General features: G+C 41.5%; 1 protein-coding gene across 4 annotated transcripts in view; it reads left to right on the top strand.

Moving 5' to 3' along the window:
• enah (ENAH actin regulator) overlaps positions 1–27,856 on the top strand; it is a 203,447-nt gene that overhangs the window by 136,319 nt on the left and 39,272 nt on the right. For 3 of the 4 annotated variants that reach the window (XM_059025350.1, XM_059025349.1, XM_059025351.1), the window contains 3 exons: positions 16,482–17,095; positions 19,027–19,851; positions 20,504–20,817. In XM_059025350.1, coding sequence (XP_058881333.1) covers positions 16,482–17,095; positions 19,027–19,851; positions 20,504–20,817 — 1,753 coding nt within the window. The remainder of the gene's footprint in view (positions 1–16,481; positions 17,096–19,026; positions 19,852–20,503; positions 20,818–27,856) is intronic. The other variant, XM_059025352.1, reaches the window with a different exon arrangement.

The raw sequence follows: 27,856 nt of genomic DNA, 5'->3' as shown, positions 1-27,856 counted from the left end.
TTACTTTTTATCCCTGAGTCAGTCATCTGCCGTGCTGCCAGCATGTTCACAGGGCTCCTGTACTTCATCACAGTGTTGCAGCACTTACACTGCCTAAACATTTTAATGAACTCTCCTGGGCCTTAAATCACACACACACACACACACGCACGCACGCAGTACACACTTGGCTAGGCAGCCAGTGTTGCTGACTAATTTCCAAACCAACTGTATGCTGTCAGAAGTCCGGAAACCTTTTTCGTATATAATCATAATTTAAAAATAGAATGATACTTCAAACAAGGCATAAATAACAATTACATTAAATAAATGAATAAATACATAAATGGTGGCTGAGTGAAAACTAAAATGCATACATTTAAAAAATAAAAAGAAGCAAACATGAAATGCTTTCTTGTGACAGTAGTTTTTATATTTTGTCGTCAAATTAATTCTCACTGTTTTTTATGTGCATCATGCATTCAGTGGTAATTCAGTTTTCATGAGAATTAATTTCAGTTTTCACAAGATAATTAGGTTATAATGTAATTTCGTTAGGTAATTATTATATCAGGCTTCAGAACAAGCAGACTAATGCACTACTAATATCTTGTTAGACATAATCCTAACTAGTTCATATTGTATTTTAGTAGTATTATTTGCACTTACTATAAACAATACTGTATTTAAATTTTAAACTTGTATTGTAACCCTGTACTGCCCTGTAATACCTGCAAGTCATCTTGGATAAAGGCGTCTGCCAAATAATTCAATATCTCACCAGCACAAGTAACAATTCACAAATCAGGAGAGACTGTCACGCATGGCTGATGTAGTAAACAAAATCTGATTCTTAGATTAGGCTTGAACCATAAAGAAATGCTGGACTGTTTAGCACAATTGGATGGAATTGTCATGCAGTAGAACACCAATCTGATGTACTAGCTGTGTTTATTAATGCAAGAAATTGAACTCTGCACAGTTACATGCATACAGATTAATGTACTTGAAATGCATTCAAGAAGGATTTGTTGTCAGCCAGAATGATGTTGGAGAGTTGCTTAATATTATTGACTCCCAAGGTGTTCGATGTAGACGTAGAAATCGATTGAGAATCAGAATATACCACAACTCAGGCCCTGATCTTCAATGACATGTTGATTCCTACGATAAACTGAAACCCTGTGAAATCTGCATTTCACAGGGTTTCAGTGGTGCAATTGATGGATATTTCTGATACATAATTTGGTTAGAAGCATACACAACTAACAGTGATCCGGCAGAAGTAGCAAGTTATTTTATGGAGCCAGTGAAATTAAGAAGTACAGTGCCTTGTGAAAGTATTCGGCCCCCTTGAACTTTGCGACCTTTTGCCACATTTCAGGCTTCAAACATAAAGATATGAAACTGTAATTATTTGTGAAGAATCAACAAGTGGGACACAATCATGAAGTGGAACGAAATTTATTGGATATTTCAAACTTTTTTAACAAATAAAAAACTGAAAAATTGGGCGTGCAAAATTATTCAGCCCCTTTACTTTCAGTGCAGCAAACTCTCCAGAAGTTCAGTGAGGATCTCTGAATGATCCAATGTTGACCTAAATGACTAATGATGATAAATAGAATCCACCTGTGTGTAATCAAGTCTCCGTATAAATGCACCTGCACTGTGATAGTCTCAGAGGTCCGTTTAAAGCGCAGAGAGCATCATGAAGAACAAGGAACACACCAGGCAGGTCCGAGATACTGTTGTGGAGAAGTTTAAAGCCGGATTTGGATACAAAAAGATTTCCCAAGCTTTAAACATCCCAAGGAGCACTGTGCAAGCGATAATATTGAAATGGAAGGAATATCAGACCACTGCAAATCTACCAAGACCTGGCCGTCCCTCTAAACTTTCAGCTCATACAAGGAGAAGACTGATCAGAGATGCAGCCAAGAGGCCCATGATCACTCTGGATGAACTGCAGAGATCTACAGCTGAGGTGGGAGACTCTGTCCGTAGGACAACAATCAGTCGTGTACTGCACAAATCTGGCCTTTATGGAAGAGTGGCAAGAAGAAAGCCATTTCTTAAAGATATCCATAAAAAGTGTCGTTTACAGTTTGCCACAAGCCACCTGGGAGACACACCAAACATGTGGAAGAAGGTGCTCTGGTCAGATGAAACCAAAATCGAACTTTTTGGCAACAATGCAAAACGTTATGTTTGGCGTAAAAGCAACACAGCTCATCACCCTGAACACACCATCCCCACTGTCAAACATGGTGGTGGCAGCATCATGGTTTGGGCCTGCTTTTCTTCAGCAGGGACAGGGAAGATGGTTAAAATTGATGGGAAGATGGATGGAGCCAAATGCAGGACCATTCTGGAAGAAAACCTGATGGAGTCTGCAAAAGACCTGAGACTGGGACGGAGATTTGTCTTCCAACAAGACAATGATCCAAAACATAAAGTAAAATCTACAATGGAATGGTTCACAAATAAACATATCCAGGTGTTAGAATGGCCAAGTCAAAGTCCAGACCTGAATCCAATCGAGAATCTGTGGAAAGAACTGAAAACTGCTGTTCACAAATGCTCTCCATCCAACCTCACTGAGTTCGAGCTGTTTTGCAAGGAGGAATGGGCAAAAATTTCAGTCTCTCGATGTGCAAAACTGATAGAGACATACCCCAAGCGACTTAAAGCTGTAATCGCAGCAAAAGGTCGCGCTACAAAGTATTAACTTAAGGGGGCTGAATAATTTTGCACGCCCAATTTTTCAGTTTTTTATTTGTTAAAGTTTGAAATATCCAATAAATTTCGTTCCACTTCATGATTGTGTCCCACTTGTTGTTGATTCTTCCCAAAAAATTACAGTTTCATATCTTTATGTTTTGAAGCCTGAAATGTGGCAAAAGGTCGCAAAGTTCAAGGGGGCCGAATACTTTCGCAAGGCACTGTATGTGGTGATTTGGGACTGACAAAATACTGGCTCTGGTTTTGTTTCTGTTTTCACAAGGTTTTTATTATAACGTTATGTGCTGATTTTCTTTTTTGCTCTACATGGCTTGTACATACGTATAGTATGTCACACTTTAGAGTTTTGCATAAAGAACTGCTTGTGTAATTGTGATGAATCCTACAGAGTACATTTTGTTAGCACAGATTATTGCTAGTCTCAGAATATGAGGATAAATATGCCTGACATTTACATTTTTAACATGTCCTTATGTGATAAAATTGCTAAGAACATTCTTTAGCACAAGTTATTGTTTATCATAATCTGGGGGTGTGTGCAGTCTGTCTGAATAACTTTCCGACTTGCCTTTCTCTACGGTATGACAAACTTATATTTTTACATATACAGCAGTATCTAGAGACTATTGTGAAACTTGAAAAGGACATTTAACACAACAGTGTAAATATCTGCGTTTTTATATGGGCCATGTCTGTCAGTTCATAATGATTATGTTTTACATGTATGTAGAGAAGTTTATTTGGCTGTGATGAAACTTGGTTTGTATATTTTTTAGCATTATAATCTGAATATGAGGAGGCATACTGTATGTGTGTCTGGCGACGTCCAGGCTATAGGACGCATCCTGCACTCCACGCAGAGCGCCTTTACTGGATGCGCCACTCAGGAGCCCAGTAATATTACATTTTAAGCAATTATTAAATAAAATGAAAGTTAATAAATGACCATTGCCTAGTTAGTATCCTCTCGTCTCTGCTCCACCTTACAGGATAAGATGTTGGGCTTGCTGTTATATATTGCAATTATATATATTCATACTCCAGAGAATCACACAGGTCTCTTTTAAACCTTTTAAATACTGACAAGTCGCATGTTCTTCAGCGAGATCTGTTCGGGGAGATCTGTGCTGACCTATCTGGCACATGCGTGGTTCTGCAGGAAGGGGGCAGCAGCCTCGTAAGATCTGCCTGTCAGTCATGGCAATGACACAGAGGTTGGGAGGAAGGTGTGTTGGCTTTCCCTCTCTCTGAGTGGTTGAGAGGCGGGCCTTGGGGGGGTTGCTTGGCCCATAAGAACTGTGCTTGGTTGTGCATTCGGGTGGCCATGACTGGGGGAAACCCAGTGACGCTAGCTGAGGAAGCGAGCGTAAACAAACACCAGGCAGCAACGCCAGTGGTAGGAGCAGGAGAATAAAATCAGGCAGGCACGGCTGAGGAAGACAGCCAGCCTTAAATAAACTGTTTATTAAAATATATGGTTACGTACCTGAGGGGACGTCTGTAGTGATAGGGGAACCTTGGCCACCCCAGTGTATAGTGCACAGCGAAGCGTAGGACGGAGTGGGGGCACTGCGTAAGCAGCACTTTTGTTTTGTAGTTTTATTACTGTGTTTTATTTTCCCTTTTCATTTCACCTTTTGTTTTGCCGGTATACAGGCCACAGACAACAGCGCCCTCTGCGGGCTAAAATAAATAAAAAAAGAAAATAAATAAAACTGGGCACCTGTGCGCGTTTTCAAGTACAATCTTCTGTCTCCCGTGTCATTGAATATCCCCACCCTTCCACAGTAAGAAATTAGATATACCATATTTAAATTCAGGATCATGTTGAACTCGGATTGCTTTGACAATAATCAACATTCACACAACATGCCAAATATAAAACAAGTTTATTTAAGAATAAAAAGGGTGCACAACTAATTTCAATACTCGTTTCTCGTTGTAATCGTGTTTAAAAAATTTAAAAAATCATGTTTCATATCAAAATGCACGCAAATTAATTAAATTTCCCATTCAGAACAGAATCCAACATTCCAGTATCTAATTTAGCAAATTAGTTTTATTGTGTTAATTTAGTTTTATACGTGATCTACCAAATTAATAATATGTTATCAACCTCAATTGATTATATATTCAAATTAACTCAGAAATGGGGCAATGATCAAATTATCTGCATTTATGAGGCAACTCCTCTGAGTTGCACATTTCAACAAACAAAATACATTTCTTGCATGCTCTAAAACAGGAAGTTATATTCTATTCCTAGAACAGTTTGTCCACTTGATATTTAGTATTTGATATGTTGAATACTTATCAATTTCAACAAAGAAGTCAGTCTTCTTTGGTGATGAACACTGCAGCTTCTCCTATATCTCTCAGTTTGAATTTCCAACGAAAGAAGACGGTACTTTGCTTGAAGTACGCATTGTATTGCGTCGTTTCGCAATAAACAGATAGTTATTTTTAAATGGAGATTTGCTTGTTGATTTCCAATAATCTTGCAGCATTATCTTTGACTTGGGAGTTTTCCAACTGGAAACAGTAGCATTGACTTGGATAAAGAAGGAAAAACCTTGATGTTTCTCTGTACTAGTTGATTATGTTTCGGATAACACACCTTGGAAATAAAGTGATGCAAGCTATTTCACGCAATGTTTTTCCTTCTTAATGCAAGTCAAGGTTGTTATAATAGTAGAAAACACTAGTGGAGGCTTAGAGTACATTTTTGATGCTCATAATGCATCAGAGTAGAAAAATGCTAAATGTCTAAGACTTTTGCACAGCTTTGTGTGTGTGTGTGTGTGTGTGTGTTATATAAACACAGGATCAACACAGCAGCTCTTGAGCCTCTATTAAAGTTTTAGACAGCAAAAAGTAAACAAACCAGATTATGCATGCGCACTCATAGTGATCTCTATGGAACGCCATCTGGGACAAAAAACGCTCGAAGTTAACATATATTTTGGTAGCATTTTGCTACCCAAAACTCTTAATTTGCTACTAGTTTTTTATGCAGTAGCACATGCATCACATACATCATTACCGGTATTAGTATCTTTCATAAAGCGGGAAACCATTGATAATAGATGCAAGAGCATATACCTGCAGAGCGAAGGCTCGCACAGGGCAGCTTGCACAGTGCAGCTCTCGCAGGGAGCTCACACAGGGTAGCTTGCACAGCGCAGCTCTCGCAGGGAGCTCACACAGGGCAGCTTTCGCAGGGAGCTCACACAGGGTAGCTTGCACAGTGCAGCTCTCGCAGGGAAGCTCATACAGGGTAGCTCTCGCAGGGAGCTCACACAGGGTAGCTTGCACAGCACATCTCTCACAGGGAAGCTCACACAGGGCAGCTCTCGCAGGGAGCTCACACAGGGCAGCTCGCACAGCGCAGCTCTCGGAGGGAGCTCACACAGGGCAGCTCGCACAGGGCAGCTCTCGCAGGGAAGCTCATACAGGGCAGCTCTCGCAGGGAAGCTCATACAGGGCAGCTCTCGCAGGGAGCTCACACAGCGCAGCTCTCGCAGGGGGCTCACACAGGGCAGCTTGCACAGCGTAGCTCTCGCAGGGAGCTCACACAGGCAGCTCTCGCAGGGAGCTGTCACAGGCTAGCTCGCAGGGAGCTCACAGGGCAGCTCTCGCAGGGAGGTCACACAGGGTAGCTTGCACAGCGCAGCTCTTGCAGGGAGCTCATACAGGGTAGCTTGCACAGGGAGCTCACACAGGGTAGCTCTCGCAGGGAGCACACACAGGGTAGCACTGCGTGCGCAACTGGTAATTTACACAGTGCTTCATTCACCCTCAACAACCACGTGACCATAAACTGGGTGTAGGAGGGGGGGGGACACTGAACATAGTGATTACCCTGTGAGAATGAATTGGTGATCCACGGCTAATACCGCGCAAACCTTAGGTTTAAGGTTAAGTGGTTTTTGTGTTTATTTAAAGTTACGGCCATTACCCCACAAACCTAGGTTATTGTTATGAAATAAACTTCATTTTAGTACCTAAATTCATCACCCTTATCATGTGATCAGGCTGTAGCGTATAATGATAACGTCTATTACGAGTTGCGCACGCAGCACTACCCTGTGTGAGCTGCCTGTGAGAGCTGTGCGAGTCTGTATTCTGCAGCAATACCCCTCTCGATTAGATGACTGAGGTTTGTATCGCCCCGTGTAGATACGCGTGAGGCCCACAGTGCAAATCGTATTGGACAGTGGAGTACAAATATCTACAGTACTATGTGATACAATTTAAAGGTATGAAGTTTATAGAACAAAAGTAAAATTAAATAACTGTTAAAAACATTACGATTTTATAAGATAACAGGCAATGACCTAACAGGATATTAACTTTATTCAGTGTCTATAAAATGCAAATTTAATCGGTCATGGCGATTATTTTGTTATATTGTTAGCCCTGGTTTCACACACGCTAAAAATGAACACATGATAGGTAGATCATTTTTACTTTATCAAAATTCTGACTATGAATAAAAGACAAAATGCAATCTTGATGTGCATTCATTTATCTATCAGTTTTCTTTTTATAATAGATTATCACTACCTTGTGTACGTCTCCTGTTTAACTAGTGAAACATGTGCTTTGCATATATATACAGTGCAGTCCGTTTTATAAGAATTACTGATATAAGAATCAACCGCATATAGTGATCAAGACCACTGGGACCAAATCATTCCTATACTAACCATGCTGGGGGGGTGGGGGCTAGACTGGCCATTGTTGTCTCCACCCGTGTCCCAGTACTTGAATCTCCCATCAGAATCAGCATCCAGAATCACTTCATTTAAGAACCTAGAAGAAAATCAAGTGCAGTATTAATTATTTTGAAGTCTCATTTACATTGGACTTTAATGGAGCTCTTTACTCTTTTTTTGCGTAAAGTCATTTTTCTCATCTGGGAATGCATAGGCTATTAATGCAGTCAGTAACAGAAATAATACTTCTTTAATCCAGTGATCTGTTTAAGCCTGTGTAGACATATTTATTCACAAGATCTCTACTAAAGTCTTTTTATTTTTGTCTCATCACAAACCAGCTATTTCTGAGCACATCACCCAGAATCAAAAAAGAAAAAGATTGTAACTTGAGTTTTCTTCTCTGAATTAATAATTGTATTGCATTTCCAATGTGTAACATGTATTGTATACCCAATATTTACCAATTCCCTATGTGCCCTCAATGCAAAGCATGTACCATTATCACTCTCTACTGATAAGGAATACCCCATCTGCAAATATTTGTTCCCCCATTACGTTTGCTGTTACAGCAACTGTGCTGTTTTTAATTTTGAACATATCAAACAGATTTCGGCTTTTTCTTAACTGATGATGGGTCCATTTGTAAACACAAGCAACCAAAACATACAATCTATTAGCTCAAAAGTTAAACAAAATAAATAATAATAATAATAATAATAATAATAATAATAATAATAATAATAATAATAATAATAATAATAATAATAAATAAATAAATTAAATAAAAAAAAAAAACATATTACACCCCCCCCTTTTTTGCTTTGTGGACATCAGTCCGAACCCTACTAGGTGGTACCCATACATTTATTAAAATCTTAAGAAACTAAAGAAAAAGAAGTTTCTCAATAGCACACTGGCAAAGTGGTTAACAGTGTGCAGGTGCAGGAATGCAGCAGTAATCAATGAACAGACCACGATAATCCAGGTGCAATGATATTTTATTTGTATAATCCAAAGTCTGATGACAAATAGCAGTAAACAATAACAATGAGAACAGGCAATACAGCGGCATGTATTGCACTGGGTGGGTCCTGTAATAATAGTCCCATTCCTAAACACCCACACGAAACACAAACACAAGTCCACAGTGCGTGCTAAAGTGCTTGTGGTGTAAATACAATTATTCGTGAAATAATGTGCAGTGATGTCCGGGTAAGTGCTGGCCTTTGGTGACAGGTCCGGATCATGTTCAGCCGTCTGATAACAACAAAGAAGTGGTTCTTTAGACACGACAAAACAAACAAAACACTCACAATTACAATACATGGTCTCTTTCCAGTTCAGTTTTAACCATACAAAGGAAAAGATCACTTTGCTACTTCCTCTTTTGTACTGTCATTCATGACCCCTTGGTTAACTAGTGCAACCGCTCCTCCAATCCGTGGCTGCCACGTTGTTTCCCTTCCAGGTCGATGATTTAGTGTATTGCAGCTCTGCCCCCTTTCTAGATGTCCGACTTTTTTCTAACCCTGGGAATGAATTGTCTGGCCATCCAGTCCAGGGCACTGTGTTCTCTTTACACAGCGCCCTCACAGGTTGTGGGAGATTTATCATCAAGAATCATTCTGTCTCTGTCACACATACACAGAAATAAAAGGAAATAAAGTAAAATAAGTGTGTGTTTGTGTGTGTGTGTGTAGAAATACCAGTGTCAGTCAAAAAATGTCTGTCAACACGAACTAATAGGTCGGTTCCACTGAACTTGCCCTAATCAGTGTACTTTAATAGGGAAACTGTTGCTTTCGATGCTGTATAGTGGAGAAGCAGGAGCAATATGAGGTGGGTCAGAATGTACAAGAGTTTAAAGTCGAATCTGTATCACCCAACAACACACTAGACTGGCCTTTTAGACTAGTATTGACTACAGGCTGACCATAACAATCTCCATGTAAATCTGTCACCTTTGTAGAGGCCTGACACCTTCATTGTGGGGCTGAACAGTGAAGAGGTTTAATCAAACCTCCCTGTGTCCCCTGACTGCTGTTTGCTTGCAGCCCCTGGGGCTATGTAGTTAGCGCTGTATAAGATGGCGCAGTAGGAGTGTTTACACTCTGGTGCTGCATCTGTCCTGACTGAAATTGTTGTATATCTGTCTGCTTCGGTCCTCTAGCCTGCATACCCCCTTTTCTCAAATAACATTGCTGTTTAGTGTGTCTGTGAGCATATTTACAGTCTTTCTGCATATGTCCTGGTTTACTACAATTAAAACAGTTCCCCATAATTTGACCTTCATTGGTGACTGCTGGAGACACTTTTGTTTGAACTGTATTAGGAGAGAGCGTATCTGCTTCTGATTCTCTCCAAGTGATAAGCGATTCATGAATATTCCGACCCACATTTGTGGGAAAAGGATCCTCTAAGTCTAGAGCATATGTCAAAAGCGAATGTTGACATGCAGGTGTAACACGATCTTTGTATTTATTAATAAGCTTCCTTTGGCATACATTCTAGAATTTTACTCATGTCTGCTATGACACAATATACTACACCTTGGCACATAAATTTTAAGCTTCTCTCATGCATGGGCCATACAATTGGATCATTAACAGGGGTTAACAAAATCTGTTGGGACAGGGACATCATGCGGCAGTGCTGCTTGTAGCAATTTACAATAATCTATCAGTCAAAGCACTTGATCGCTGTAAAGAGCGAACCTTATCAACTAATGATGTAGGATCCCCCACACCATCCCATTTTGGCAATTGTTGCTGAAAAATGTTTAATTCAGATAAAGACAGGTCCTTACTCTTCTAACAATGGGAGCAGCTTGTTTTTGTATTATTTGGTGGTTTATTCCTCTTAGGGGAACTGGAAAAAAATTGCTGACCATGTCAAGTTTTCACTCTCAGCTATAGTATCAAAAGTACTTTTAAACCCTCCTGCATACAATTCCTGATCCATATCTACCAGCTGTTCTGCTTTCTCTTTCTCATTTGAATCATCCTGTGCCGCTGCAGCCATCGCTGGCTGTTGTTGTAAAGTCGCCTGTTGCTGTCTGTTCCTATACCCCCAGCATAGCGGCAATTCCTCTGACTCACTCTGCTCAGAAAGCTGCAATAACCCTAAAGCTGCAAATCTCCTCTCCATCACCTCATTTTTTTGTTTCCCTCAATTCTTGCACAACAGTTCTATCTTTGTTTTCTCCTGAAACATTCCATAATTCCTAGTATGCTATCCAAATGTCATTCAATCATCCGTTATATGATTGTAAATTGAACGAATACAAAGACATCCAGAAGAAAGACTGGGTGGCTTGCAGGTGGTGCATTAGCACAACCGAGACATTTTCTTTCTGATTATACAAGTTGCATAAAAATAGGTTTATTAATAAGCAAAAATAAACCGGAGCATACATGCAGCCTGCATATCCAGCATTTAAATGAAAAATATGCACTTTTGCTGGCTTTTAAAAATGACACAAAAAGGTCTTGCATTCACACAACTTGAACATGTGACCTAATTTTAAGCTGTGGCTTTTTTTATGATAAGTAATTGTTCTGTGGGACAAATCCGTGACAAGGAGGTCTTTACATACGCATAAAGAAAAGTTTTGTGGAGATTCACAAAACAAACCAAAATATTATCGAAGTCCTACTATTCTATGCATTGTAAAACAAAGCCAGCAATACGTTTGTATTCTATGTGACACATCCCAACATTACCAAGCTCATACATAGTTTTAAAGATTGAGCCATATTTATAAAGCATTTTCTGTCAAGTTCACCGGACTGTTTTAAAAGGAAAAACTAAATAAAAGTAAATAATAATACAAGGTAAGTGGTGACCTGCGTGTAATAACACAGATTTTAACACTAATAATATTAATAATGAAGATGGTGATTATGTAGTGCTTAACAACAACAACATTATTATTATTATTATTATTATTATTATTATTATTATAATCATAATGTTGCACTTTAAAATAATTAAAGTTAGTAAACAAAACGGATCAAAGAAGGAATTTGTAAAGAAACACAATTGAGATTGCAGTAAGTTATATATAAATGTATAATAATAAAATAATTGTTTGAAAATATCAGTTCTACTATACTACTATTGTCCAGCTGTCTGCTGACAGCTGGAGATGTACTGGGCTTCAAATCAGACTAAGACTACTACTCAGAGGTCACACTTGTGTAGTGCTCCTCACCAAACAATTTAAAAATATTTTAAAAACAGTTATTAAAACCTTTTATTTTCAAAATCTTTTCATATTTGTTTTTGTAAAGTAGTAGTGCACCTTTTTTGCTGAAAACCATTTTTATTTAGGCATTTTATTTTTATAAATTATTATACTTTTTCTTTGTCTCCCTGCACTTGTGTATGTTTGCAAGTGTGTGTGTGTGGGGGGGGGGGTCTTTGATTTCTTTCATTTTTAAACACTTCTTTCATTCATTTTTTCTTATTTTACCATAAAAGTCTTTGTGTTTTTATAAATATTACTTTTATACACTGTTATTTAGTTTTTAGTTAAAAATCTATTTGTTTTAAAATCCCACATCCATTGTTTTGAATCCTGCCCTGTTTATTTTAACACTTTTTTTAAACTTCGATTTAGTTGATTTCCTTCGTTAAGGGAAAAAAAATCTGTTTGTTTGTGTGTGCCCCTACACTGAATTTGTGTCAGTGCAGGGGTGTGTCTGTCTGTGTGTCCATTTTGTTTCGTTATGTTTATTAAATAAATAAACATAACAATAACAAATAACAATAAATAAACATCAAAACTAACAATAAATAAATAAATAAATAAATAAATATAACAAAGAATAAAAATGAGTGGGCAAGCTCCACAAGTCCCCAAAAAGTGGGCACAGGTGGCTGCAGGGGAGGCAGCAACCTCCTTTAAAAACATTTCCAGGAGACATGGGGTCTGGTGCCTCATCAGAGACACCCTCTCAAATCGAGGCCATGGTGAAAGCAATGGCCAAGGTGGTCGGGCCGTCAACCATTGTGACGGTCTCAAAGATGTATGGCCGCCGCACACACTGTGATTGAGAGGGATCTTGCAGTGGGGGGGATGTACATCGCCATAGAACCCATGGAGGGTTTGGTCAGCAGTGTCGTCCTTTGTAACGTCCCACTTTTCTTGTAGGACGACCTCCTGAAGCCCCATCTTCAGGCCCTGGGGGAGCTGAAAACAGCCATCCACCCCATCCCCCTAGGGTGCAAAGACCAGCCCCCCCGCCACGTGTTGTCTTTCCGACGCCAGGTTACTATCCACCTGGCAGGGAAGGACACTGTGGAGGGTAGTTATGTAATCTTTTTCTCCTCGGAGGAGGGGCGGTGCTACCACTGCAGAGAGCTGGGGCACCAAAAAAGAGCTGCCCCAAGCTCAAGCAAGGCGCAAAGGCACCCACGCCAGCACCAACAACATCAAAAGGGGGGAAGTGAGAGGAGGCCCCTCTGTGCCACCTGACAGTGTGGGGAGGAGGCTACCGAGTGGACCAGGCTGCCGAGTGGACCATTCCCCTAGTCCACCGGGGGGAGGCCAAGCAGGGAGCGACAAAGCCCACCACCGTACAATCAAGTGATGGGTCAGGGGGAGTCTCTCGCCGGAACCCCCTGTGAGGAAGGGCGGCAAAGCCGCCCACAAGACCAAACACCTCACCCCTGAGGGACAGACACAATGTGCCACCAGCGGCAAAATCCCTCCCGTGGTGGCATAAGGGGGAAGAGGAAGGCGCAAGCTTGCCTTCCCACATGTGCACAGAAGTGCACAAAAAATGGCCTCTTGGTGAGTTTTTGGGGGGGGGGTTCCCACAGGGATGCTGGCCCATGTTGACTCCAATACTTCCCACAGTTGTGTCAAGTTGGCTGGTAGTGGATCTCTACTCCGAAATAGCTTTTTCCATCTCATCCCACAGATGCTCAATTGGATTGAGATCTGGTGACTGGGCAGGCCACTGCAGTAAGCTGAATTCACTGTCATGTTCGTGGAACCATTCCTGGACAATCCTAGCCTTGTGGCATGGGGCATTATTCTGCTGAAAAAATCCATTAGCAGATGGATACACTGCTGCCATGAAGGGATGCACCTGATTGGCAGTGATGTTCAGATATCCTGTGGCATTCAAATGTTGCTCCACTTTTATCAAGGGGCCCAATGTGTGCCATGAAAACATACCCCACACCATCACACCACCACCACCAGCCTGCAGTGTTGACACGCGGCATGATGGATGCATGTACTCATGTGGTTTTCCAATCCTCCAGTGTTTTCGTTCCTTAGCCCACTGCAACCGCAGTTTCTTGCGTTTTGCTGAAAGAAGTGGAACTCTGTTAGGTCGTCGGCTGCCATACCCCATTCGTGTCAAGGTACGACGAGTTGTACATTCTTTTACTGGTCTTTCGGCACCAATGTTGTACTGGACTGTCAGTTGACTAACTGTAGCCCGTCTGTTGCTCTTCACAATTCGTGTCAGCCTCTTTTGGCCTCTTTCATCAATGAGCCGTTTTCGAGCAGCGTTGCAGTTCTTGACACACTCAAACCGGCGCACCTGGCACCTACTACCATACCCCGTTCAAAGGCACTTACTGTAAATCTTTTGTCTTGCCCATTTACCCTCTGAATGGCACACATACACAATCCATGTCTCAATTGTGTCAAGGCTTAAAAATCCTTCTTTAACCTGTCTCCCCTTCATCTACACTGATTGAAGTGGATTTAACAGGGTACATCAATAAGGGATCATAGCTTTCACCTGGATGCACCTCATCAGTCTATTTCATGGAAAGAGCAGGTGTTCCTAATGTTTTGTACACTCAGTTTATATATATATATATATATATACACAGTATATATATAATATATACAGTACTGTGCAAAAGGTTTAGGCAGGTGTGAAAAAATGCTGTAAAGTAAGAATGCTTTCAAAAATAGACATGTTAATAGACTATATTTATCAATTAACAAAATGCAAAGTGAGTGAACAGAAGAAAAATCTACATCAAATCAATATTTGGTGTGACCACCCTTTGCCTTCAAAACAGCATCAATTCTTCTAGGTACACTTGCACACAGTTTTTGAAGAAACTCGGCAGGTAGGTTGGCCCAAACATCTTGGAGAACTAACCACAGTTCTTCTGTGGATTTCATCTGCTGCAGTAAGTTTCCTTGGCCGACCACTGCGTCTACGGTCCTCAACGTTGCCCATTTCTTTGTGCTTCTTCAAAAGAGCTTGGACAGCACATCTGGAAACCCCTGTCTGCCTTGAAATTTCTGCCTGGGAGAGACCTTGCTGATGCAGTATAACTACCTTGTGTCTTGTTGCTGTGCTCAGTCTTGCCATGGTGTATGACTTTTGACAGTAAACTGTCTTCAGCAACCTCACCTTGTAAGCTGAGTTTGGCTGTTCCTCACCCAGTTTTATTCCTCCTACACAGCTGTTTCTGTTTCAGTTAATGATTGTGTTTCAACCTACATATTGAATTGATGATCATTAGCACCTGTTTGGTATAACTGTTTAATCATAAACCTGACTATATGCCTACAAAATCCCTGACTTTGTGCAAGTGTACCTAGAAGAATTGATGCTGTTTTGAAGGCAAAGGGTGGTCACACCAAATATGGATTTGATTTAGATTTTTCTTCTGTTCACTCACTTTGCATTTAGTTAATTGATAAATATAATCTATTAACATGTCTATTTTTTAAAGCATTCTTACTTTACAGCATTTTTTCACATCTGCCTAAAACTTTTGCACAGTACTGTGTGTGTGTGTGTGTGTGTGTGTGTGTATGTGTGTGTATATATATATATATATATATATATATATATATATATATATATATATATATATATATATATATATATAAAATACAAATTACAAATTTCACATATTTTATAACATTACCGTAGGCTACTTTTTTTTTTTTTGTCAATGATGCGGTTTTCATTTCACAAATCTACTGCACACAGTATTTTTAAGCACAAATATAATAGCCTGCATTTCAAAAGTTACTGCCGAAGCTGATTACTTATTCTTCCAGAAGTAATGGTCGGGTGTAACAGGGATACAAGGTTATATCTGCGCTGGGCCATGTTGTTAACAAGCCTGATGTTGTCGTCCAGGCTTTACTGTGAAACTGCCTGTAACCAGGGAGGGTGTGAGCGCATTCTACTGGACTGGAGAATAAAAACAAGGGAGTTTAATATGAAAACGCAAGTGTAAACAGACAAGTAAAAAGATCAGCCTGTCGTCAGACATGTCATGGTAATACAAAATGCATTAATATACTGCGTATTGGTATTGCGTCTGGTCAGGGAAGGAAACTTGATAAAATGGGACTTTGTACATTTTTATCATTGTCTTCATTAGGCTTCTATATGTTTTGGACCAGTGTTACATATGGCACAATATAAAATTATAACTGCAGCGACTGCAAAGAGAGGTTAGACAGTTTCACATTTATTCTCCTGTTCAAATAAATGATACACCAGGTTTAATATTTTAAAACGACGACGATATTTAGCTGCCAAAAAAGGACCAGCAGACTGAGGCAAATGAAAGAATTATTCAGACCATAAAAACCTTAGATGAAGCATTGTGTGCTTTTAAGCAAATTAAAATGGTCATCTCGTTCTTGGTTTTTCTTCTATTTCATCAGTAAGGACTGGAGATCCTGTCTGTTATTAAGCAGCTAAGAACTTTTATTGTATTCATTTCAATTGCACGTTATTACAATGCCTTAACAGCAAGTATCAAAGTATAGGAACATTTTACTGAATTTCTGAAGTTTAAGGATTCCTAAAGTTCTGTAATGTGTCAAAGTTGTACTGAATTGTATTCTTTGATTTTCAAAGTTTGGTATATGGTACATTTTAATTCCAGTATTTCATTACCTTAACTGTAAGTGTTAAAGTTTTACTGAATTGCATTAATTTAATGATTTGTAAAGCTATAGGTACCGTAATTGTTGTTAGATTATCTATACAAATATATATCTATAGCTGTATCTCTGTCTTATTTTAGGCAGCTGCAGGAGCAGCAGCGACAGAAGGAGAGGCTGGAGAAGGAGAGGCTGGAGAGACTAGAGAGGCAGAGGCTACAACAGGAGCAGCTTGAACGAGAGCGGCTAGAGAGAGAGCGTCTCGAACGGCTAGAATGTGAAAGATTGGAGCGAGAGAGACTGGAGCATGAGAGGCTAGAGAGAGAGAGACTGGAGCGTGAGAGGCTAGAGAGAGAGAGACTGGAGCGTGAGAGGCTAGAGAGGCTAGAGAGAGAGAGACTGGAGCGTGAGAGGCTAGAGAGAGAGAGACTGGAGCATGAGAGGCTAGAAGAGAAACTGGAGCATGAGAGGCTAGAGAGAGAGAGACTGGAGCATGAGAGGCTAGAGAGAGAGAGACTGGAGCATGAGAGGCTAGAGAGAGAGAGACTGGAGCATGAGAGGCTAGAGAGAGAGAGACTGGAGCGTGAGAGGCTAGAGAGAGAGAGACTGGAGCGTGAGAGGCTAGAGAGAGAGAGACTGGAGCATGAGAGGCTAGAGAGAGAGCGACAGGAGAGAGAACAACAGGAAAGAGAGCAACAGGAGCAGCTCGAAAGGGAGCAGATGAATTGGGAGAGAGAGCAAAGGATGTCCAACACGGGTAAGTGAGCACTGCATGTCATATCCTGTACAGTATTTTTTGTATTTTTTTTTTTTTTCTTTTCTCGATCAGCTAAGGGATGTTCATATAACAGCTTGATAAGACCTTGCTGTATACGTGGCTAGCGGGATCATTTGCAGAGTTGGAGATGCACCTCTCTCTCCGCAGTGCAGTTCATCTTCCTACATCTTGTAAAAAAAAGTGAAACAAGTAAAGCTCATACCTATGTTTGTCTTAGTAGCTTATTATGTGTTGCTTTAAAAATCCTTTATGATTTTTTTATTTTTTTTATATATATATATATATTTTTTTTATAAATGAATGGAAAGTGGATAGTCTGTGCTTAGAGTGCAACAGACCTTTTGCACTCCAGTAGTCCAGAAGTTAAGGTTAGGAGTCAGCAAGCTTGCTGATGGTTTTAGGGTAGTCGATGGTACTTGTCAAGTCAGAGCACAACTGGGAGTAGTGGTGGGAGCTCATTTAGCAAGTGTCTCGTCATGCAGCTATTTCTGAGGAGTTCAGCAGAAGAATATAAACAGGGAAATGCTGCCTACAAATAATAAAGGGTTAAAGATCATACACTTAATGGATTGTCTTTTGTATTTTATAAAACCCTGATATGAATACACAGCAGCAGCTGCCCCATTCATTCAGTGATAATGTATAATCATCATCTCACATGGAACAAATAGCAGAAAGGGTCAATTTGGTATTCTTGTTAACTACAATTTGTTGCTTGATGATTTTATTCTTCTCCATTTTGGTGAACTGTATAAAGAAAAATAATGTTTTATTTAAATTTTACTTGCAGGTACAAGATCAGTTCTGACTGAAATAATCTCTCTTGCTGCTGAAATATTTGTGTATATCCAGTACTGCAGCCATTTGTGTGCTTGGAGATGGCCATTCATTTTTAATGCACTTCTTTTAAGAATTGAACCTGAAAGAAATTTTAAAAATGCATTGCTTTGGTACATCCAGTAAAAGCACTTGCGTAGAGTGCAGGATGCGCCCTATAGTCTGGACGTCGTCGGTTCGAGTCCAGGCTATTCCTTTGCCGACCGAGGACGGGAGCTCCCAGGGGGCGGCGCACAATTGGCCAAGCCCGGGGGGAGGGAGGGTTAGGTCGGCCAGGGTATTCTCGGCTCACTGCGCACCAGCGACCCCTGTAGTCTGGCCGGGCGCCGGTGGACTTGCCAGTAAGCTGCCCAGAGCTGCGTTGTCCTCCGACGCTGTAGCTCTGGGTGGCTGCATGGTGAGTCTGCAGTGTGAAAAAAAGCAGTTGGGGAGAAAACTACAAAAAAAACACTAACTGGTGACTACTAAATTTAAAAAAAAAAAAAAAAAAATGCATTGCTTTCCAACATTTAATTCTCAACCTCTCAGTAGGCCTGCTGTCTAGTTTTTCTGATTTACTGTCTTTAAACTTTAAAATAAGTGAGCAAGTAGATAAGTATCCAGGTGGCTAGATACAGAAGTTCATTTCTCCAGTTTGTTACAGGTCTGAAGCAAAGGTTGTTGGTTGGTGCTTTGTATTCTCATCTTAAATCACCCTCAACTATATCTGTTTATGGGGATGGGGGAGGAGACAGGCATATTTGATTCTGTAGGCACGTTCAATTTAAGGTACTAGTTTTGAACAGAAATAGTAGTAATTACTTAATAATCAACATTAAACATCAATGAACAGGGACATTAAAGATAAACTAATGTGTATTGGTCAATCAGTTAGATGTTTATTGTTTTTCTGTTTTTTTTTTTTCTCTTAAGCCTAACCTTTTCTTACTAACCTTAGTATTTAGAATTCTTTTTTAATCTTTCCTGTTTTTCTGATTAACTCTCTTCTCTCTCTCTTGTTTCCTCTTCTCTGCACGACTGTTGCTGCTGCTGCTTCTTCTTACTCCTCCTCCTGTCCTTTCATCTGGGTCCAGCTCCATCTTTTGACAGCTCGCTCTACAGCACTCCTCCTCCTGTCTACTCCAGTTGCCAGGCTCCTGTCGCACCTCCACCATCTTACTCCAAAGCCATCGCTACTCCCGTCTCAACATTTGTCACAGAGTCCTCTGTTCCTGACTACATTTCAACATCTGCCCCCGCTAGCAATGCCCCACCAACCCCTCCACTACGGCACTCTGCCTCCCGTTTCGCCACTTCCCTCGGCTCTGCCTTCCATCCTGTGCTGCCTCATTACGCTACTGTGCCCCGACCTATCAATAAAAACCCAGCCCCTCCCTCTCCTGTGATAGCTCCCCTTCCCGCTGCCCCATCCGCCAAATCTATAGTCTGGTCTGCCACCAATTTCAGCCCACTCCCACCTTCCCCTCCCGTTATGATCAGTAGTCCCCCGGGAAAAGCCACTGGACCTCGCCCGGTGCTCCCCATTTTAGTCCCCAGCCCCCTCACCCACAAACCCTCCTCTCCGACAGCAGCTAACTGTCCCCCGGACTCCCCTGCTACGGCCCAGCCAGTCCTGTCCCCGTCCAGCATTGCTCCCCCTCTGCCCCCACCCCCACCCCCTCCACCACCTCCCCCGCCCCTGCCTCCATTCTCACTGTCCTCTTCTCAAGCTGCATCTGCTTCTCCAAGCACCCCTGTTGTGTCGACTCCCTCATCCCAGCCTGGTGTTCTCCCTTCTCCCTCCGCAGCTTCTGCTGAACACTTTCTAAACTCTGTGCTGGGAGACTCCTGCTTTGCTCCAGAGCTGCCACCTGCCTCACTGGAGGCTTCTCAGCTGGCTGAATCTCAGACCCTTCAGGGTAAGGCTTTTATCTCATCCTCCTCTATTACTAATAGACTAATCAGGAAAGTGTTCAGGAAAGTCATTGTCTTGTCTGTACACACGTAATCGTCAGATAATATGAATACACTGAAGTGTGGAGGGGTGTGTTTCTTTTCTTTCTTTTTTTATTTTATTTATTTATTTTTAAGTAAAAATAAAACGTGTTGGTTTTATTTTGGCAATGATATATCTGAGAAGGTTAAATACATTTTATTAAAACTGTATTACGTTTTTACCTTACTATAAAGGAGTGGCTGACCAGTTTTAGACCCTGGGAAAAGCCACCGGCTGATTTGTTTCCTGAGTTTCAGAACTATCCTTGTTTGGTTCGGATAGTAGTGTTATTTGTATAAAAGGCATGAAACCAAAAGCAATTTAAATAATTTGGACAATGTTTCTGAAATTAAAATTTTTTAAATGCATAGAAAATAGTACAGATGCAGTTTAAAAAGCTTTTTTAATTAAAGGTAAAACTAATGAGTCCATGACAGGTCGGTAAAACAAAAAACAAAACCTTTCTAAATGTTTAAGTTCTAGGTTGTGTATTTTGTTTTATTTTTAAAACCATGTGTAATTTGTTTTAACACTTTTTTTAATCATTCCTTTTCTAATCCTTGGTTCACATACAGATGCTGTCCAAGGACTGCCAGCTCCCCCTCCTCCACCACCACTTCATCCTGGAGCCACTATGGCCCCAGTGGCAGGACCCCCACCACCTCCCCCTCCCCCTCCCCCTCCCCCTCCCCTTCCCCTCACCTCTGGACCCCCTCCCCCTCCAGGGCCGCCGCCTCCTCCTCCCTGCCAGGCCCCTCCCCTAGCCCCACCTCCACCCCCGGCTCCGCCTCTCCCTGCTGCTGGGTTCTCACCAGTCTCTGAGGAGAACCGCCCGCTAGCTGGATTAGCAGCTGCATTAGCTGGAGCCAAATTACGGAAAGTGCCAAGGGTAAGTGAAAAGTTGAGATGGTTGTGTATTATTATCACTTCAACAAATAGGGGACAGTACATGCTTGTAGATACTTTGCATCTTGGCAGGCGTATATGTAAATATCTTATAAGAATCATACATTTCTGCAGTCTGATTTGTCTAATTTAAAGATAAGTAGTGCTTGCCAGCTTAATAGTAGTATTATTAGTGGAAGTTATCTTAGTGTTTGTGTTTATTATCCCCTGCTGGGGATGCGTAAACCTGTCAACAGGGATATACAAAGTGTGTGTGTGTATATTGTGAGACAGGGCAGAAAGCCCTGTAAAATTAAAAATGTGCATCATTGTTTATTAATTGTATTATTGAGAATTGTTTTTGTTAATTACGGTCAGCTGGCGAACATTGCAAATTGCAGCCAGCTGCAGTGTATTTAAGAACAGCAGGCAGTCTGCTCGGGTCTCTGCTGTGGGAAGAAGCCCGATTGAGAGTGTGCTCAGTCGTATTCAAAGGTACTGTGTGAAGCCTTTCTGTGTTCATGTTGTGTGAAATTGTGTACTCTGTTTTGTCAACCAGTAAACAGCTTACCTGTCTGGTTATTTAGGTAGATGCCTGAAACGTGTAGTTAGTGCTCAAAGAGAGCAAGGTTTTTGTTTTCATTTTGTTATTTTGTAAATTAAAAACAGTGTGTCAGTGCTTAAAAACCTCAAGTTTTGTGTCGGGTCAGTTTTTAAAGGGGCAATGAACCTTTTATTGTGTGGTCACTAGTAAAGATGGGTAGTGATATCTCACATACAGTGCCATGAAAAAGTATTTGCCCCCTGTCTTATTTTCTGCATTTTTGCATATTTTTGACACTGAATGTTCTCAGATCTTCAACGAAAACCTAATATTAGATAAAAAGGGACCCTGAGTGAACAAATAAGACACAAATTTGATACATATTTCATTTATTTATTAAAGAAAGTTATGCAGCTGGTTACGCCACCTTTATCAGCAATAACTGCAACCAAACCAAACTCTTCCTGTAGTTATTGATTAGTCTCTCACATTGCTGTGGAGGAATTTTGGCCCACTCCTCCATGCAGAACTGCTTCAACTCAGTGACATTTGTGGGTTTTCAAGCATGAACTGCTCGTTTCAGGTCCTGCCACAACATCTCAATGGGATTTAGGTCTGGGCTTTGACTAGGCCATTCCAAAACTAAATTTCTTGTTCTTCAACCATTCTGATGTAGACTTGCTTGTGTGTTTCGGATCATTGTCTTGCTGCATGACCCAGCTGCGCTTCAGCTTCAGCTCACGGCCGGATGGCCTGACATTGTGATGCAGAATCCAGGTCCTGATGCAGCAAAGCATCCCCAAACCATGACACTACCACCACCATGCTTGACCGTTGGTATGAGGTTCTTGCTGTGGAATGCAGGGTTTGGTTTTCGCCAGACATAACAGGGCCCATGTCGACCAAAAAGTTCCACTTTTGACTGATCTGTCCACAGAACATTGTTCCAGAACTCTTAAGGATCATCCAGGTACTTTTTGGCAAACTTGAGACGAGCATTCATGTTCTTCTTAGTGAACAATGGTTTCCGCCTTGCTACTCTGCCATGAATCCCATTTTTGCCCAGTGTCTTTCTGATGGTGGAGTCATGAACACTGACTTTAGCCGAGGCGAGAGAGGCCTGCAGATCCCTAGATGTTATTCTAGGGTTCTTTGTGACTTCCTGGATGATTTTACGCCTTGCTCTTGGAGAGATTTTGGCAGGACGGCCACTCCTGGGAAGACTCACTACTGTCCCAAACTGTCTCCATTTGGACAATATGGCTCTGACTGGTTCGGTGGAGCCCCAGAGCCTTAGAAATGGCTTTTTAACCCTTTCCAGACTGATAGGCATCAACAACTTTTTTCCGGAGGTCTTCAGGAATTTCTTTTGTTCGTGGCATGATGTGCCTCTAGAATCTGTGTGCTGACAACTTCACTCTTATGGTGAGGGCCAAAGTTAGTCAGATTTATATTGGGCAGGGCTGGCCCAAATCAGGTCTGGTTGTTAACCAAAGTACTCAAACAGCTCACCCTAATTACCCCTTTAATTGGGTTGAGTTAACTGGAGATTGCATGTTTGATTACCTTGCACACCAAACAAATGAAAGAAGCACCAAACTTTGGTGTCATTTTTTCTCTGACTCCCTCTATATACTACTACAACCCACAGAAAAATCTGACCAAATACAATGTGAAAAATGTGCAAAAATGCAGAAAATCAGACAGGGGGCAAATATTTTTTCACGGATCTGTATATATACAGGGCCTATAGTAAGTATTCACCCCTCTTGGACGTTTTCAGTTTGTGTTACAACCTGAAATCTTGATGCATTTAAATGTGATTTTTTTTTCCTTTTGATTTACACAACCTACTCAACACTTTCAATGTGTGAAAAAATGTGGGGGGGGGGGTGAAAAAACAAATCAATTAAAAATAAAAACCTTGGATAAGTATTCACCCCCTTTGCTATGACAATCGTAAATAAGCTCAGGTGCAACCAGTTGCTTTCAGAATTCACACAATAAGTTAAATGGAGTCCATCTGTGTGCAATAAAAGTGGTTCACATGATTTCAGATTAAATACACCTGTCTCTGTAAGGTCCCACATTTGGGTAGTGCATTCAAAGCAAAGATACTACCATGAAGACTAAGGAGCTTTCAAAACAACTCCGGGATAAATCTGTGGAAAGGCACAGATCAGGGGAGGGGTATAAAAAGATTTCAAAGGCATTGAATATCCCTTGGAGCACAGTCAAGTCGATCATTAAGAAGCGGAAGGTATACGGCACCACTCAGAATCTGCTTAGAGCAGGCCGTTCTCCCAAACTGAGCAGCCGGGCAAGAAGGGCATTGGTCAAAGCCAGCAAGAGGCCAGTGACAACTCTGAAAGACCTACAGCGTTCCATTGCTGAGATGGAAGGAACTGTCCATGTGTCACCAATAGCTCAGGTACTACACACATCTGGCCTGTATGGAAGAGTGGCAAGAAGGAAGCCATTTCTGAAAAAAGCTCATGTAAAATCCCACTTGGAATTTGCAAAAAGGCATGTGGGTGACTCTGAAAAGATGTGGCAAAAGATTCTGTGGTCCGATGAAACAAAACTTGAACTATTTGGCCTAAATGCAAAGTGTTATGTCTGGCGCAAACCCAACACAGCACATCACCCAGGTAACACCATCCCTACTGTGAAGCATGGTGGTGGCAGCATCATCCTATGGGGATACTTTTCATCGGCAGGGACTGGGAAGCTTGTCAGGGTAGAGGGCAAAATGGATGGAGCTAAATACAGGCAAATCCTTGAGGAAAACCTGCATCAGTCTGCAAAAGACCTAAGACTGGGACGGAGATTCACCTTTCAGCAGGACAATGACCCCAAGCACAGAGCCAAAGCGACACTGGAGTGGCTTAAAAACAAGAAAGTGAATGTCCTAGAGTTGCCCAGTCAAAGCCCGGACTTGAATCCGATTGAGAATCTGTGGCAAGACTTGAAGATTGCTGTCCACCAACGATCTCCATTCAACTCGACAGAGCTTGAACAATTTTGCCAAGAAGAATGGGCGAATATTGCACGATCCAGATGTGCAAACCTGGTAGACTCACCCCAAAAGACTCACAGCTGTAATTGCTGCCAAAGGTGGTTCTACCAAGTATTGATTCAGGGGGGTGAATACTTACCTAACCAAGACATTTCAGTTTTTTTGTTTTTTTTTCATTAACTGTTTCACAATAAAAATTTTCTTGCCTCTTCAAAGTGTTAAGTAGGTTGTGTAAATCAAAGGAAAAAAAAAACATTTAAATGCATCAAGATTTCAGGTTGTAACACAACAAACTGTGAAAATGTCCAAGAGGGGTGAATATTTACTATAGGCACTGTATATGTATGTATGTATGTATGTATATATATATATATATATATATATATATATATATATATATATATATATATATATATATATATATATATATATATATATATATATATATATATATATATACACACATATACATATACATTTACACACATATATATATATATATATATATATATATATATATATATATATATATATATATATATATATGTGTGTAAATGTATATGTGTGTGTATATATATATATATATATATATATATATATATATATATATATATATATATATATATATATATATATATATATATAATGGTGGTTTGTAGAAGTATTCACCCCCCTGCAAAGTTTTCAAATTTCTTTGGCACCCGAGCATACACGCTTTCAATTTAGACTTTACAAGTAGAATCTACACAAACTAATCCACATTGATAAAGTTAAATCAGCTCAGGTGCAAATGGTTTGTTTGAAGGTCACAAAATTAGTGAAATGGTTTCAGCCTGTGTGTACTCAAAGTGGTTTAACTTGTAGATAATTTCCCTCAGGTATATAAAGAATTTCAAGCTGCAACTCACATAGTGAGCCAACAAAGCAACCATGAAGACCAAAGAACTTTCGAAATAAGTCAGGGATAAAGTGGTAGAGAGGCACAGAGCAGGAGAAGGGTACAAGAAAATTTCAAAGGTGCTGATTTTCTCTCTCAGCACAGTGAAGTCCATCATTAAGAAGTGGAAGATGCATCATACCACCCAGACACTACCCAGATCAGGTCGTCGTCCCAAAATGAGCAGCCGGGAAAGCAGGAAACTGGTTCGGGATGTCACTCTGAAGCCAACAATGACCTTGAGAGGTCTGCAAAGTTCTGTGTCTGAGATGGGAGTCAGTGTTCACACATCAACAATAAGCCGGTCCCTACACAAAGGTGGCCTATATGGATGGTTGGTAAGAAAGAAGCCATTACTCAAAAAGCCTCATCTTAAATCACGTATTGAGTTTGCGAAAAAGCATGTAGGTAATACTGCAGACATGTGGAAAAAGGTTGTGTGGTCAGACGAGACAAAAATTGAACTTTTCTGTCTAAATTCCAAGCGTTACGTCTGGCGCAAGCCCAACACTGCACATCACCCAGTCAACACCATCCCAACTGTCAAGCATGGTGGTGGCAGCATCATGTTAGGGGATGCTTCTCTTCAGCAAGGACTGGGAAGCTTAGAGGGGGGAGAATGGATGGTGAAAAGTACAGGCGAATCCTTGAGGAAAACCTGTTTTGAGTCAGCCAAGACTGAAACCTGGGGAGGAAATTCACATTTCAGCAGGACAATGACCTGAAGCACAAAGCCAAAGCCACATTGGAGTGGTTGAACAAGAAGAGAATTAATGTCCTTGAGTGTCCCAGTCAAAGTCCTGACTTGAATCCAATCGAAAATGTATGGCGAGACTTAAAGATTGCAGTCCATTGACGATCCCCAACAAACATTAGAACTGGAGCAATTTTCCTGTGAAGAATGGGCAAAAATGTCAACATCTTACTGTGCAAAGCTAGTAGAGACCTATCCAAAAAGACTCATAGCAGTAATTGCTGCAAAAGGTGCTTCTACCAAGTACTGACTTAAGGGGCTGAATTCTTATGCAACCAGTAAATTTCATTTTGTACATTTTTGCAAGTTTTGCTGACATTTAACCTCCACCTCATATAACAGTGTTCAGTTTAACCACTACAGCTTTGAATAAAAAAAAGTTTGTTTGAAAAACTGTGGATAAATTATTTGTAATTCAACAAAACGTGACATTATTGGTAGGGGGTGAATACAAACCACTTTGTGTGTGTGTGTGTGTGTGTGTGTGTGTGTATTGTAACATGGCAGGGAGGGGGTTAAAATCGTCCCTGCCAAAAACATGTGCAAATGCACATTTTTGTTTAAATTAATTGTTTTATTTGTTTAATTATCACCCGCACCTGGTAGTTATCATCAATTAGTACTAGGTGCAGGGGTATTTAAGATGTGCAGTCAGTCTGCACGGGGCTGCTGAGTAGAAGGAAGCAGAAGAGAGGTGCTCTGCTTCCGTGCAGTCAGAAAAGAAGTACGTGCTGTGTTAAACCTGCGTCGTTTTGGTTTATGTTCCGTGGTGCCAGGTAAACGGCTTAGCCGTCCTGCAAGTTAGTCAGGGAATAACCCGTTTAGTAAGTTTTGTTTTGTTTTGTGTTTGTGTTTATTTTTGTGTTTATTAAAAATAGCGCAACCGCGCTTGAAACTCCATTTCCTGTGTCCTGGGTCTGCTTTTAAAGGGGCAAACGAACGACCGTGAGTGCCGGCCGGTTACATATGGTGGCAGCGAGTGTGGGTGCCCCTACGACCCAGAGAAAAATGGAAAGCATTGAAGAGTTGATCGCAAGGATCAACCGGAACACCGCTGCTCAGTTAGAGCAGACTCAGAGATGGGAGAGAGAGCTGGGGTTGGCTCCGTTGGAAGCAAGGGAGCGGGAGCCAACAGAGCTGGAGCTGCTGCTCCAAAAATGGGAGCAGGCAAGGGAGGCACCGCTGTCTGCAGTCCCGGCGAGAGAAGCCCCGCGGTCTCCTGCACCAGAGGACGTGGTGCTGTGTCCTGAGCGGGAGGAGTCCGTCCCGGAGCCAGAGGAAGGACAGCCGAGGGAGCAAGAGGTACCGCCGCCGGCTACAGACAAGGGGGAGGAGGTGAGGAGCCCACCTCCACCACAACCCCGACCACCACCCCTGCGATCCGGCCCGGCGCTGCTGCAGGTGATCCCGTGCCCCTTGCTCCTGGACACCCTGTCGGTCTGCCTGGACCTCCCTGCGCTAGACCTGGAGCCCAGGAGTGTGCACCACCGGCCACAGCTCTACCCCTGGTTCCCTACTCCGCTCTCCCCGAGCACCCAGACGTCGCTGAGCTGCTGTCAGACGTCGCTAGTGCTCCCCCTGTTCGCTGCTAAGCTCCCCCTGGGTGATCGGACATCACTGTGCCAGTCCCCAGGTGAAGACCTCTGCCCGCTGCTGCATCCTCCTGTTCCCCGGCCGTCGCTTCGGTCGGCCCTGTCATCCCGGTGGGGTCCCGTGTCGCCGGTTCATGGTCCCTTCCTGGAAGCACCGGAGGGACCGACCCTCCCTCAAGCCCGCCCGTGGAAGAGGG

This window comes from Acipenser ruthenus, chromosome 6 (genome assembly GCF_902713425.1).
Source record: "Acipenser ruthenus chromosome 6, fAciRut3.2 maternal haplotype, whole genome shotgun sequence".
Lineage (NCBI taxonomy): Eukaryota > Metazoa > Chordata > Actinopteri > Acipenseriformes > Acipenseridae > Acipenser > Acipenser ruthenus.
The sequence above is the reverse complement of the archived record's forward strand: the minus strand, read 5'-3'. Positions and strand labels throughout refer to the sequence as shown.